The 15,197-nt window shown below is 46.9% G+C and overlaps 2 protein-coding genes across 2 annotated transcripts in view; both read left to right on the plus strand.

The window, feature by feature from the left end:
- Nucleotides 1–120: 120 nt before the first annotated feature.
- Nucleotides 121–6,718, plus strand: LOC146257612 (protein sel-1 homolog 3). The gene is made up of 23 exons (XM_084674845.1): nt 121–259; nt 353–824; nt 923–1,049; nt 1,153–1,274; nt 1,381–1,496; nt 1,717–1,778; nt 1,861–1,993; nt 2,083–2,218; nt 2,317–2,454; nt 2,530–2,735; nt 2,835–3,014; nt 3,103–3,222; nt 3,393–3,533; nt 3,622–3,684; nt 4,043–4,216; nt 4,343–4,470; nt 5,185–5,268; nt 5,361–5,451; nt 5,555–5,642; nt 5,725–5,840; nt 5,954–6,081; nt 6,212–6,317; nt 6,402–6,718. Exons 1-23 carry the CDS (start codon nt 182–184, stop codon nt 6,492–6,494), a joined length of 3,102 nt encoding a protein of 1,033 aa, XP_084530971.1. The 5' UTR covers nt 121–181; the 3' UTR covers nt 6,495–6,718.
- A 792-nt stretch (nt 6,719–7,510) lies between these two features.
- Nucleotides 7,511–15,197, plus strand: part of robo2 (roundabout, axon guidance receptor, homolog 2 (Drosophila)) — a 264,425-nt gene continuing 256,738 nt past the window's right edge. The window contains 3 exon segments of the mRNA XM_084674013.1: nt 7,511–7,898; nt 9,054–9,218; nt 10,455–10,580. Of these exon segments, the coding sequence (XP_084530139.1) occupies nt 10,469–10,580 (112 nt within the window). The 5' untranslated portion in view covers nt 7,511–7,898; nt 9,054–9,218; nt 10,455–10,468.

Here is a 15,197-nt window from a genome sequence, read left to right on the forward strand (position 1 = left end):
TAGAAAGGAAAATCTGCTAGGCAATGTCTGACACTGTGCATCATTGTTATTTTATTGGTGTGTAGGCTCATATTTTATACCGTCTGCGTGTTTTCGACAGATTTGTTATCAAGATCAAGTATTAGTCAGAATGCAACGTTGAAGTCTCGCTTCTACTGAACAACTATAGGTTAGCATTGATATGATGAATACCTGGACTACTAGTATGGGGCTTCACAGGGTGGATACGTGTGTCCTGCTGATTCATCTAAGTTTGCAGGTAGGCCAACTGCTAATTAGTGTACTGTACTAGGTCAGTCATACTTACAATTCTCATACTGATACTATCATATTTCGCTGACTTTATGTATAGGTCGTGTGGAGTTGGGATAAAGTGGTCTTCCTGAACCCACCCGATGAGCCTGTATCAGGGTACCCATTAAGAGTGTCATACTCCTGTGATAAACCAATGTTGGTTCAGCTTGAATGTATCGTCTCCTTTGACACTGGAAAAACTTCCACGGTCCTCCAGAGAAACTGGAACTGTGAGCCAGGCCCAACTAGGGTACACACTCTGAACCTACGGCTGCCGGACTGGCTGGTGTACAAGCCTGACTGGGCTGTGCCAGTCTCTCAGTGGGTCCACAGTGCCATGCTGCGGGCTTCTCTCCGAGACTATGGATCAGCATTTAGCCATGGGACCTCCTTGGCGCAGCGGGCTGTAGCCGTCCTGCAGACCACCCCTCCCCTCAGCCGGCCCCTGAAGCAGCACCGGCTCTGTCCTGACTGGAGAGTGCAGATGCTGACCAAAACCACCGCCATGCCAAAGTGTCCGTCTGAACAAGGTAATGTAGATATAGGTTTTGGTTGTAGCAGAACGTTTTGTATTCTTATCGGATATACAACTGATACCCCCCAACCCATCAAACAATATCCCACACAGTGACGGCCCATTTGCTGTCCTCAATCTACGCCTCAGCTGGAGAGAAATATGGGGTTATGAGGACATTGCAACCTTACAGCAGTGAGGTTCTGGAGCACCTGCGTCTCAAGGCGGTCTCCTTCCCATGGTACTGTAGGCCCTCCATGTCTGAGCTCTCTGCAGCTCTCGGTTTGTGCTGGTCATATGCACCCACTGGAGAGAACAATATTGATGTTTTCCCTCGTTTCCAGGTGTGCACTGTCCATGTGGGTGTTCCTGACCCAGTATTGCCAGCAGAGATACTGTGGACTGCTTTATCACATAGACTCTCGCAGTGACTATGCCACACCTACACTTTTCCTCACCAATACAGGTATAGGTACAGTTTTTGCTTGAATGCAGGTGCAAAGTAAGTCATTATTTGGCTCCAGTGCTGTGATGCAATGTGTACTGGAGGCCCCACCCCTCTCTGCCTTCAGGCAAGGTACACATCCAGATGCATGGAGGCTCTGCGGTGTCCTCTGCCTTCCTGTGTGCCTTCCAGCTGCCTCTGGGCCAGTGGTGTCGCCTTAACATGGAACTGCGAGGAAGAAAGGTACCAACCGAACAGCAGTAATGTAACTGAACACTGCTCTGGAGCAGTACTGCCACTGAACACGACTGTGTAGCAGCTTTGTAACTGAACACTGCTCTGGAGCCGTACTGTAACTGAACTCTACTATGTAGCAGTATTATAACTAAACACTACTCTGGAATAGGTATGTAACGGAACACGGCTCTGAATTTGAATTTTAACTGTTTTCAATGCGTTTTAGGTTGATGTCACCATGGTGTGTCTGGATGGAGAACAGAAATCGGTTTATTTTGCACAACACATGTAAGAATATGACATTCTGTAATGTAGTTATGAACGCCACAGTATCTTTCTCCATCATTTGCGAAAATGATTACTTCCTCAGATTCACCCATCATGTGGAGCTGGATGACACAGATGGCTATGTTGTGATTGGTGGAAGCCAGTATGTCAATGGTATCAAGGGTTATTATGGGCCCATGGTGTACTATCGCAATCAAATTCCTCCACTGACCACGGTAAGAGTTCAAGAGATGTCTGTGCTGAGATCCATGATTCATGTGCACTCGAACATAACTTCACATCTGAGCTCCTGTGTGCTCCACAGTCTGAAGAAGTACTTGTTCCAGGATCGATCAGTAAAACAAATTTGACTGGATGGCTGCAGTCCTGTCACAATCTTCAGTCAGAGTTAAGAGTCAAAACCAGTCAATATCTACAGGACAGGAGGAGAACAGAGTCAGGTAAGTACCTTTGTTATCCACTAGATGTCGCTGTTACAAAGGAATGTAAAATGTAGAGTTGCACAGCACAATCTAATCAGAAACCAGTTCTTCTCCAGAGATCTGTATGGGTGCTTATAGCCAGTGGAGGTTGAGACTGCCCCGGCCAGTGCCACAGTGTGGAAGCTGGGAACACCCAAGCGTCCCTCGGAGACGCCATGCTCTACAGCTGTCAAAGTCACTAGCCTCTAAACACGGTAAGATTAGGACAAAATGGGTTCTGCAGCTAGTTCTTTCCAGGCTGCAGGTCAGTGAGCTCTGATGTTCTGCAGGTGGTGGTGAGTTAGACCTGGCGGCGGTGGGCCAAGCCCTGTACTCCCTGTCTGTGCGTCTGCTGGACCAAGGCAGGAATACCGAGGTGGTTCCTAAGATATTGCCCCTACTGCTGCAAGCAGGCTGTCTGGGGAACAACCAAGCTCTGCATACGGCCTCTGTGATCTACAGAAGCGGCCTGGGAGTTTGCCTGCAGCCGGACAAGGTGTGCGTATGGGTGTATTGTGTTTAGTCATAACACACAAGGAAGCTGTTTCTCTATTCACTGCCTCTGATGGGAACCTGACTGAATGTCTCCCTCTAGGCTTTGCAGTTGTCTCTTCTAGGAGCCCAGAGAAACAGCAGACTGGCACTGCTTCACTTAGGTCACCTGTACCACCTGGGTGAGTCTGGTATCACCCCAGACCTTGACCTGGCCTATGCCTACTACTCCCACATCGCCAAGCAGACATCCTCAGACCGGCTCAAACCCTCACCCCAGCAGGTATGTCCTGGAACCGAGGATGTAGCGGACCTGTCTCAGACCTTTCTCTCTGTCACGTGAACACCTTCGATCTGTTGTCTGTCTGCAGACCTATGTAGAGTCTGTTTACCTGAACAACGAGGAGGTGCTGAGGCTTCAGACCAATGAAAACCACGATCTGTTCCACTGGTTAAAACTCCAGGCTCGTAACGGAGCAGCAGATGCAGAGGTACACTTGACTCCCAGACTCAGCATCACAAACAAACAAATCCTGTTCTCAAATGTGCAAATGGAATGTTCATTACTAGGGTCTCTTTCAGCTCTGCTTACATGGAAGTAGTTTTACAGGCAGAGTCAGAGTGATGTGGTGATCTGTCTACAATCCCTCATGTCCTGCAGCAAGCAGTGGCCCGGATGCTGTTCTGGGGACAGCAGGGGGTCTCTCCTGACATCCACACTGCTGTCAGACACTACGAGAGGGGGGCTGTCCACCTGGAGGACCCGACATCCATGTATGACTACGCCATCGTGCTGCTGCTGGTCAGGGTTCACGCTCACATCCACAGAGTCACTTGTTGATCTGCAGTTAAGCTGAAGCCTGTGATGACGGTCTTTTCTTCACTCTCAGGGACATGGCGTCCAGAAGGACATACCACGGGCTGTGATGTTCCTGAAGAAATCAGCAGAGCAGGTAGCGGTCCACATGTGACATTTACATTTAGGGAGTTGTACATTTTACATTTACATTTGGTCATTTTTAGCAGACGCTCTTATCCAGAGCGACTTACAGTAAGTACAGGGACATTCCCCCCTAGGCAAGTAGGGTGAAGTGCCTTGCCCAAGGACACTACATCATTTGGCGCAGCCGGGAATCGAACTGGCGACCTTCAGATTACTAGCCTACTCCCTAACTGCTCAACTGCTAGATTCCCTAACCGCTCAGCCACTCTGACATGATATCTGTTTCTTAATCTATCGCCCTGCTCTTAATCGACATCCGTATAACCAAAGTAACAGCAGCATGTCTGAACGTGAGCTCTGTCTCCCAGGGTTTTACCCCAGCCCTCAACGCCCTGGGCTGGTACTATGAGCGCTTCGAGAAGGAATACGAGCTGGCGGTGCAGCTGTGGGAGCAGGCGGACTCCCAGGGCAGCCCAGACGCAGCCATGAACCTGGGAGTCATGTACGCCCTAGGCCTCTACCCTGGCAAGCCTGCAGACCAGGTCAGACACAAATACACTGAATTGGCACCTACTGAACACTGCCACAGTACAACCTCTTGGACAACTACACACACGCACCCTCCGTCCAGTCACTTTTCATGAGTCAGGCTTTGCCTGTTACTCCAGTTCAAGGCGTACCAGTACTACCAGAAGTCTGCCCAGAGGGGGCATGTGGACGGGGCCATCCAGCTGGCCAACGTCTGGACCATGGGGCTCCCTGGACACATCCAGAGACGTCCTGCGAATGCAGTGCTGTGAGCAGCTTAGGAATCTGGTTTTGTTCTTACATTAAGCAATAAGCCCCGCGAGTCCGTGGTTTGTGCTGATTTTAGAACAGGTGAGGGGAGTTGTTAGGCACAACGCGAAGCAGCGTGCCAAAAAAACCCTTACCTGTTCTAAAATCAGCGCAAAACACGGACTCGCGGGGCTTATTGCTTTTCTGAAACAGTTACTACAAATGTTTGATATGGTTTCATAAATAAAAACAATTAGAAAACAAAATAGTTTAATAATAAACTGTAATTCTTCCGCCACTACAAAGTATAGTTCCTACATAAATCGTTGCCACGCAACAGCCAGATGGACACCTTTGCAGTGTTTTTTTATTTGAAATATTCAATGCGCAGTAATATAGTATGTTAAAGAATGTAATGAGGACAACCTGTAAGGTTATGCAAGACTTTATTTATATAGCACTTTTCATACAAGAATTGCAGCTCAAAGTGCTTTACATAAAATCAACAAAAACAATAATACAAGTGTTGATCTAACTAGCCGCACTCTATCTGCGGTCTCTCTTTTGTAGAATAGTAGAGAGGAGATGTTTATGGCCTACCAACACCATGACTGAAGCTCTGCTGAGTCTGTCTGTTTGTCAGCGCTCTGATGTACACAGTTAAACCTCAGGTTTGTTTACATTCAGATTGGCCTAAGCTTCCTATCTATTTGAATGTTGTTTTTTTTCACAGATGGGCCAAGTGGGCAGCAGAGCACAATGGGTACCTGGGCATGAACCTAAGAAAGGCCTTGAACTCATACTTCAAGGGAAACAGGTAACTATCTCGTACAAAAAAATCTTGAATGTTGAATCCTAATTTTGATCCTGAATGTTTGCATGTTCATAGTATATTGTTCTCGTCCACAGGTTAATGTCTCTCTTGTATTACCTGATGGTAGCAGAGGCAGGATATGCTGCTGCTCAGTTTAATGCAGCGTACCTTTGTGAACACAACACAGTGAGTGTAGCTTGCTCAAATGGAAAATACATTTGGACCAGCGATATGCATTTCAGGATGTGACTATCAACGAAGGCCACCTGTAACCAATGTCTACCTATAGGGAGGCTTCCTGTCCCCTGCTTATGCGGCCCAGTGCATGAGGAGATACTACAACCTCACCATCCGCAGTCAAGACCCAGATCCCTACGGTGTCTATGCCACTTACCTCCTCTCTTCCCACTGATATGGATAGGTCTTGGGTGAGTTGTCAATGTTGTTCTTTCGTTCCAGCGCTGATCAGAATGGGAGACCTGCTGTCTGAAGGTCACGAAGGCAGACGCGATGTGGCGGCTGCGGCGGCTGCGGCAGACATGTATAAACAGGCGGCGCTCAGGGGCGACCCACAGGTGAGGCAGCTGAGGTCGTCCCGCTGAGAGAGATGTGATGGACCCGAGTCGAATGTCCCACACTGCTACTGGTTTGATGTTTGGCGTGTGTGTGTGTTTCTGTCCTGCCACAGGGATGGTACAGCCTTGGTCTGCTTGTTCAAGCAGAACAGAAGGTACCTTTACCTGTGCTGGCTCAGCTGGGGCTGGCTGAACTCTACGTGGCAGAAAGCAGTGTGCTGCTGTCTGTTCTCTACCACAGGTCTGTATGCCAACTATGTGAACAGATCACCTCAACAGTCACACTCACCGCTGATGTGAGTGCTGGTCACGCTGTAGCTATACCTGAAGAACTATACTGAGTTGCTGTTGTCTTGTTGTCTTGTCTGAAGATGCAGAGACTCCAATGGCACTGCTGAGTCTTACTTGCCTTGTAGCCTGGCTCTCTTCAGCGCCTACATGCAGTCCCTCCAGAGGGACTGCACAGAGACTTTTACGGTTTGTTACTCTCATTTCTGAACATGTGTTGTGTTCAAATGTACAGTATTTACTGTATAATCCTGGTGTTTTGTCCATGTGTAGTTGACTGGCTCAGTGGCCTTGGCTGTGGTAGCTCCGCCCATTCTACTTCTCATCCTGCGGATCCTCCGGGGGCGTGGCTCCTTGCATCCATAGGGGAGCCTAGCAGCCAATCGGCTACACTGTCTCAGCTGGCATTTGAGCCTATCAGCATATTGAAGAGAACGACTCTGCCGCATCAGAAGCAGCACTCTAGTCATAACTGACTATGATGTTGGGAAGAAGTGCATTTTTCTTAAGCAGATGGAATGTTATTTTGAGGTTTTAAAAATCATGATTTGACTTCAAATTGTATATGTTTTTTTAAGTCAAAAATGTTTTTACAGAACAATATCTAATAAATACGTTTTTACTCTACAAATGAGCAGTGCATCATTAAATCCGAGGGTGCTGTACATACTGTAAATCCTCAGCAGTGTGTAGGGGGCACGTGACTGTCCGAGCACGATTTCCCTGAACTTACTAATGTGCTCTCCTCTGGAGACATCAGAGCTACTGCTACAGCTAATGAAGGCTGGCATAAACAGCTTAAGATCTCAAACCTGAAACTAAACCAGTTGACTCATCAGATTTTGTAATCATATGAATCCAGAGGAGTTATAGCCTCCACTTTGCTTAAAACAGACGTGACCACTCTCCCATCGTAGCTACACTAGGCCGACTTCAGCTCGCACTTGTGATCGAACTCGCCACCTCCAACATCTCAAGCAAGGCCACTACCAGTTATGCCTTCGAAAATCTAGCTTTTAGCAGGCACGGGTGGCCTTTATAGCCTACATACCTGAGAATTAGTTTAACTGATCGACACCGACGTTTTCCCGTTTGATCTGGAGTCAGTTCAAATGACATTTTTACATCTGCCCCGATCCGCGCACATTAGTCGCACGGGGAAAGGTGGATGTGATTCACGGGGCCCATGGCTTGCAGGGGGGCATTACAGTCTGGGTGTTCATGTCTGTTATTTGTCAATCAAATCGATATTAAACAGCAAAATATTTGAGCGGTGACTGTGAGCCAACAGGCTGCCAAGTGCCAACTCTCACGTATTGGCCGTGATACACACGCATATGATTGGTTTCACACGCCACGCCACACACTCCCGAATTATTAAACTGAAGTATCAACCCAGTCGGTCAAATGCCTGAAAGATGAGTTTATCTATCAACCTGTTGAGCCACTCGTGATCGACTAGTTATGCTTTCAGAGACGGTGAGGGGTTCAAGAGGGGGTTCTGTCTATGGAATTGTCGAAATGTTCTCACATTTGCGATGCTACTTCACACACCATCCCAGGCTCATTTCCCCCCGCATATCCCCGGCTTCATGTTCATTGATGGCTTCATATGTGTGACGATTCTTAGTACTCCCCGAACGTTGTCTTTGTGTAAGTAGTAGTCGGGGTCTTGGAAGTTCCGTCAGAGTTTTCCGGTGTACATCCTTCACCGAGAATAGCACACTTCATTTCTGACTTCGCAAGATCCACCACTACGTCAAAGAAAAGGTAGCTATTCAATGACCTGGTGGGCCTATTAAATACTTGAGGGAGTTTCACCGATTCATACCGGCGGCTACAAATGCTTTGAGTATTTATTGAGTATATTTATTGAGTATATGCTTGAGTATTTATGATCTTAAACTTTAAATAACGTTTTCTCATTCGTAGCCAAAATATTTTTGCTTTGTACGCAGCAACATTTTGGTTGGCCCCACCAAATCTCACTCCAAGTTTTTTTGAAAAGTTATTAGCCTAGCTATCATGATGTTTGCAGGCAGGCACGCTAGCATTTCTCACGCTCCTGAAACGTGGGCCTCGTGTGAATCTGAATCTGCACACTGATTATTCCGGGTGGGTGGTGGTGGACATATATTTTCACGGGGCGGGCCCGGTCATTTTGTCACGGGGCCTGAGAGTAGAGCGACATATGGAGCAAGCGTCTGTTTCGTTAATTTGTGATTCTAATGGTTCAGCAACATAGTTTGATAGCCTATCCTAGCGTAGCCTATACATTTGATTAACTGTATAATTCGGATTTATAGGATACTGGAAAAACACGAAATTGTAGCAACGTGACGCCTGTGCCTAGTATACAGTTCAAGTTGAATCAATTATTATGTAAGTGGATTTACACTTACTGCAGTAGCAACAGGTTCCATAGCGACTGGCCAGGAACGATTTAATTGTACACTTCTAAATTAATGTAGGCTACATCAGCTACGTGTGTTAGCTGTGATTAGCAGATTGGAATGAAGTGTGTTGATAGTGAGATTAGTATATGGTAGTTAAACCAGAACGGCAGTCGTTTCCATCTTCATGTAATGGACAGACATCTCAGTCATTTCAGGGCTTTACCTTCCATATAGTAAACTGCAGGGGAGGTCAGTTCTTGTTCAGGAGCATGAGAGGCCAGCGTGAATAACTAATGAGCAAGCAGTCCAAAAGGAGTAAGAAACGAAATCATCTTAATTAAGTATGGTGAGATATGACAGAGGTTTTAACTCTACTTCAATTGGATTGTCAGGAATGCACCCTTCCTATGGCGATCTGTATTACTGAGGCAATATCTCACTCCATTTCTCTCTCCCTCTATTTCTCTCTCTCCTTTCCTCTCTCTTTTTTCTCTCCCTTTTCCCTCTCCTCCTCCCTCTCTCATTGCAGATTGGCTGTGCCTGGCTAGTGAGTGTGGAGAGCCTTGCCAGTTTTTTGTGTGTGTAGCGTCAGAGACTTCAGTCTCCGTCTGACTGAACAGGAAGTCTCTCCTCTGCCTTGTTGTGGATATACAGCACTGACACAGTACTGTGGTGCCAAGCTGCACACAAACAGGTAAGGAATTGTGTGTGTGGTGGGTGTGTGCATTTTAGAGATAAAGGATAAAGTTGGCTGTAGAGATCTTCTTTAAACTAGTTTACTACAGTGGAGGGCTGGACATCTCTGTGGTGGTGGGTGAAATGTTGGGTGAAAATTAAACACCGACATGTTGCTATGGTGATACATTTCCAGAGTTATATACTCTTGAGTCCTGCTGTGATTTGATTTTTTTTTTTTTTTTGTGGTGCAACGCCAAACACAATTCACAAAATCTCAACGTAAATGCGAGACAGCTCAAACGCACGTTTGCATATAGACTGGAGTACTTGCCACAGATCATAGTCTCTCAATTGGCTTTGTGGCACAGAAGGACTCCAGGATAATTAGGTTTTGACAGCACGACAGACAGCACGACCTAACCCACCCCTGTAGAATACTCCTCTAGTCACTGGGGGATTCAGTACCATGGACAGTTCCCTAGCATTGCAGGACAACATTCTCCAGGTTGTGTTTGCTGTGCTGGCTTGGGTGACATTGGTTAAGCAGGCGGCCAGGGCATTGTGATCTCTAACAGGTTGCCGTATCACTGTGGCATTGTTAATGTAGCAGGGAACTGGCGGGCTGTAGACTAAAAATGTGATGGAGCCACCTGGCTTCTGCTATTGCCGTTCTATTTTCCCTTTGGTGGATTCTGTCCAGTTCACAATCACCAAACGGCCACCCACTCCCCTGTCTGAATTAAACATGACCCTCCATATAGAATGTAATTACAGTAGATTTATACCAGGCAGGAGACTGTTAGTGATTGAAGGAAGGATGCTTTGTACTGACACTGTAGAACTCCATTAACTGTGGATGACTGAGTCTAAAACCAAGTAATACCATTTGGCAACAGTACCAGATATTGACCCAGTGTGTTTGTCTTCACAGTATGATGGATAGTTTATGGCTAGTCTTCAACTTGCGTTATTATATTAATTAACATTAGTCAGAAATACAATGAAGAATATGAAAAGACAGATATACTGTGGATTTCACGAGCTGTATTGGCAATATAATGTTTTAGTTCCTGGTTTTGTTGTGAGTTGTTGTGGTATTAGCCAGACTGTAGATGTGTGATGAATGCAGTAGACACAACTCCACAGATGCTGTACACCCTTTCTATGTCTAGAACATTTCTCTTTTTGTTCTGTGGGGAAGACTTCTTGAGCAGTCTTATTAACAGAACTCCTTCTCATTCATTTATTCCAGCATCCAATGTTGCTATGGCCACCGCACAGTGCATTGTGGGACGCAGAGCTCCTCCAGTGGGCGTGTCTCTCTCTGTCCTCCAGCTCCTCCTACTCTGTGTGCACACACTGGATGCCCAGGGTCAAGGTAAGTCCTGAGGTCTTCCAGGTTGACGCTGGGTTTTGAACAAATCTCCAAATTAACCTTTCCCGATGGTCCTAGGTGTCTGTTTGTATGCTTTTGCGTGTATTTTTGCATATCCCCAGAAGCGTAATTTTAGTCTTGCTTTCCCATATCATATTATGGGAAATATATTAATAAATATGAATCTGGACAATGTAACTGTGTTACTGTCCTGACACTTGGTTCATTCATCATCAGACCTCCTCCAGGGGATATTTGGCATGCTGTCATTGGGTGTGTTCCTACCTGGTTGCCATGTGGTCCGGTGGCTGTTTTTGGGTCCAGATTTAATCTCCATCTCCCAGGGAGACAAGGTGCCCTCTGCTGTCCCAGCCCTCCACTGGCTCCCACCTCTCCCTGTGGCCAGTCTTATTTATAGCATGGCGGGAACTGACACAGTGGTGATGGGGCTTGAAACAAACACACACACAAACTCACTGCAAACACAAACGCACCACACGCACACTACACACTCACACACACACACACACTACACCCACGACGCGCACACACCTACACACACGCTACACACAAACACATTGGCCCAACAATTGCCAAGTTTTAACAGGGTTGGGTAGAGACGGAATGAAAGCTGGTGCAAGGTTAATGAAAGAGTGGGAACCTCAGGATTCAGCTCTCATTCATCAAGCTCTGATTAATGCAGCCCTAGGTTGGTACATGCCAGCCTAAAATCCATCAGCAGAGCAGGACAGGAAAGGACAGACATCAGTAAACCGTCTCAAGCATGACATGCATTGAGGCTAAAGGAACATCTGGGAGTTAAGATTGACGCGTTCATCCTGATGTAGACAACTTGTTTCCCTCGATGAACAGACATTCTACCCTGTGGCCATATTACCTCCATACAAAGTGTCTCAAACAAGATATAGGATGAGGGTCTGAAAATAGACTTAACCTTCAGATGTAAGACTTGGGTGATTACTTGTCTGCTTTTGGCTCTGATGCGTCAGAAGACTAACACTGATTACAGAGAAGGCTCGAGTCTGGGCAACTGAGACTAGACCATAAAACCTTAGTGCGCTGTCTCTCAATGTTGTCTTTTACAAGGGCAGTAAATTGTCTAGAGAATGGTTTGATTAACCTAGGGAGGAAGACCCCTATTGTTCTGGGAGGCTCAGTGAAACTCTGTTATAGACTGTTTATGCCTGGAATATTGTTTTTCTACACTTTCTTTGCAAGTGTGTTGTCATATGCGATGACTCTGAATATCAGGATGGCTGACACGGTCTCTGAGACCATCTGTTTGGATCTCAGTGGCCAGGGCAGCAGAAGCACGAACCACATTTCTGCAGGCTCAGCTGCACTACCAGTTCACAGAGCAGGCTAGTTCTGGTAAGACTCTGTGATTAACGCCCAGCTCTGGGGTAGAGGTATAGGGGTGTCCAGAGCCATGGAACACAGACACCATCCTGGTACAGTCCAGTCCTGCTGGACACCACCCTGAAGATGGATGTTCTTCTAGTGAAAATGGCGAAACATCCTTTGAATCCTGAATAGCTTGGTATTGTCCAAGGCTTTTTAGGAATTACATCCCCCTCAAATGTACATTAATCTGATCAGTGATAAAAGCCGTTCTCTTCCCTGGCAGAGAGAGAAGCACCAGCAGCACTGAAACGGCTGCTTTCTCACCCACTCCATGTCCTCACATTTCCCCCATGTGTGCTTTCTGGACAGAGACAGCACTTTGACTGTTCAGCAAGTCACTTAAAGGTTTTGTGGATTACATCTTAAAAGAGGGAGAAAAAACCCTGGTTTTGTTACGCTTACTAGGAGCATAGCAGATGAAGATGACTCTGCTGATGTTAGTATCAGCCAGGGGGAATAAGGAAAAGCATATACTTCTCTTTTTCTTCATTAGGAGAGGTTTGTGTAGTTGTTGTGTGGTTGGGCCTCCTTCCTGAGTCCTGTCACGTGTGCAGCCATGGTGTCACTTTTCTGCAGACAGCTGCCCTAGCAGATGTGTCCCGTATCCTGGCCCCTCTGTCACACACACACACACATACATACACACACACACACACACACACACACACACATACACACACACACCATATCTCAGGTGTGCAGCGGCAAGCCTGCCACTTCTTAATGACATCAGAGAGACAGGTTCTAGTTTATACCGTTTTTTATCCTGACACCTGCATCTCTTGCACTGTCAGCCTGGGTCCCTGGTTGGCTGAGCTGGTTTCCCAGGACTACGGGGAAGTATCTCTCATGGCATTCAATAAACTTCCATTCAAAACTAGGATGTATGTTGAAGGCAGGGCGATCCTGTTTGAATTCCAAATGTTGATATTACATTTGCCAAATAATGGCGCAGCTTCGCAGGGACCCTTTAGTGAGTGGATGTGGTCGAATCCTCCGCTTGGTAACAAGGTCTGGCAGAGCCGCAGGCTGCCCTGATGTAACGCTCCAGAATCCATCATGGATATTGCTCAGTATTGGCGATGATGTGCTTTTTTTTTCGTCTGCATCCTGAAGGAAGTGGACAGGAAGTGGACAGCTGATTCATTTTAGAGAGAGAGGAAACGCTGAGCAATGGCATTCAGAACAAACACCAGAGACGGCAGCACCAACATCATGACATGGGGCCATTTGTAAAGAGGAGTGCTTTTAGCTACATTACTGTCAGAGAGAGAAAGAGAAATGTCTTGCGTTCGTTACATATGGGTTTATATACTTCATACATCTAACCTTAAATTCAATTTCTCTTTTGGGGGCAAGGTCTATTCATCATAAAAAAACGGCTGAATTATTCACTCCAACTCCCCCCCCCCCCCTTCCCCTCCCCCAGTTTGAGTCATGGGACATGTTAACTGGGTAGGGGATGATGAATGCCGTAGAGACGGACAGACTGTGCAATGTCTTTGGCAGTGGTAATGGTGCCCTCTCCCTGTGGACTGATCTCTCTTAGAGGGAGACGGTAGACCCTAGCTGTGCTCTCCACTGCCTCACTGGAACAAGATGGCCTGTAGCTTTCAACAGTATCACTCATGGGTTATCAGCGAGCCAATCCAATACAAGGAAGATTCCAGTGAGGGTGCTCATCACGTGCAGTTGCACTGTAAGCCACCGGGGGGCGGTGTCCCGTACAAGCCCTCTGGAATGCCCCTGGTCTGCCCATCAGCAGCTATGGATGCCTGCCAACCACCATGCAGATTGATTTTTTTATTACCACGGATAAATAGATATTGAATCTGTGAGTAACGGAGCGGCCTGGCAATGAAGACACTAATGTTTGCCAGGCCCCGTGTTAGAGAGTGCAGTTTGACAGCCAGGCTGATTCTATTAAGTGTCGTGTTTTACATTTACTCTGTGGATGGTGTCAAACACCACTAGCAAGGACATGGAGTCGCTGTGACCATGAACAGTCCTCTAAACAGCCGCCCATTCCCATCCAGTCTGTGCATGGATCGTCTGAGAGGGCAGAGCGTTGGTACTTCCTTTAATAGCTTTAGTATAATCTGGTATTGATATTTCCGACCTGGACTGTCCCTCATTGTCTCTTTTTGATCCATCCTGTCAGGGTACAGTTGGACACACTGACCTGGCGTACACACGCACACACACACACACACACACACACACACAGGCACACACAAAGGTATCCCAGTTTGACGGGATGTGACATGTAGCAGTTTGAAGGCGTGGTCTGGTGAAGGACCTGAGGAGTGGTGGTTCCTCCAGTGCTGCACTAGATGGTACTGTTGCTCTGTGCTGGAGCTTATCCCTCCCTTTGTGACTGGTTGTTGAACAAAGGTCTGGCTTAAACCAGCAGGATATCGAATTTATCTTGCCATTCTTAAACAATAACTGACAGGTATTTCATTGAATGTAATCTTGATTACATGTTGTCATATGTTGCATTTGAATACCTGTGCTTTATTGAAGGTCTTATTTTAGATTGATGTTTTTGTTGACTTCTTGTATGTGACAATCTTTATTTCAGAATAACATTCTGACCCAAGTAATGAAATAAACATGAGTTATAGCCGAGAAGGTCTGCTTGTATACCACCAGCATCCGTTGTGTCACCTGTCTCTAGTGACGGAGTGGAGTGGAGTCATCTATTTTTCATCCAAGCGTTGCTGTTGTAGCCCAACATAAACCCAGCAGGAAACAGACGAGCCCATCCTCACCCTCGTCACCCAGGCTTTTCCTAAGAACCACTACCACTGTTCATGCAGGTCTGGATGGGTTTGATCACTGAGATGACCTTGTTGCCTTTGAACCACAAGATGGCAGGCCTGTCCTGGCAGTGCAGCTTTGAGTGAACGTGTGTGTGTGTGTGTGTTCGCTCGTGTGCGTTCGCTCGTGTGCATGTGTGTGTGTGTGTGTGTGTGTGTGTGCGCTCGTGTGCATGTGTGTGATTCTCCGCCTCTGATGGTTGTCCATAGCTACTAGGATCATGAAGCATTATGGGAGTCGTAAAGTGCGTGTCTTTGACATGGCCCGGTGTAGACGCCTCAGTGGGCCCCAGCACGTCCCCCTGCAGTCTGGCGCCCCTCGCTCCGGTCCCCACACACTGCCAGGACCATTAACCCCCACCCAGTGCCACGC

This window comes from Hypomesus nipponensis, chromosome 15 (genome assembly GCF_054491055.1).
Source record: "Hypomesus nipponensis isolate SF chromosome 15, ASM5449105v1, whole genome shotgun sequence".
Taxonomy (NCBI): domain Eukaryota; kingdom Metazoa; phylum Chordata; class Actinopteri; order Osmeriformes; family Osmeridae; genus Hypomesus; species Hypomesus nipponensis.

Bases quoted from the DNA above. Each gene is read 5' to 3' on its own strand.
- LOC146257612 (XM_084674845.1), top strand. From the start codon at position 182: ATGATGAATACCTGGACTACTAGTATGGGGCTTCACAGGGTGGATACG. The intron at 1,275-1,380 runs GTATAGGTACAG...CTCTGCCTTCAG, and splicing joins ACTTTTCCTCACCAATACAG to GCAAGGTACACATCCAGATG. The intron at 3,534-3,621 runs GTCAGGGTTCAC...CTTCACTCTCAG, and splicing joins ACGCCATCGTGCTGCTGCTG to GGACATGGCGTCCAGAAGGA.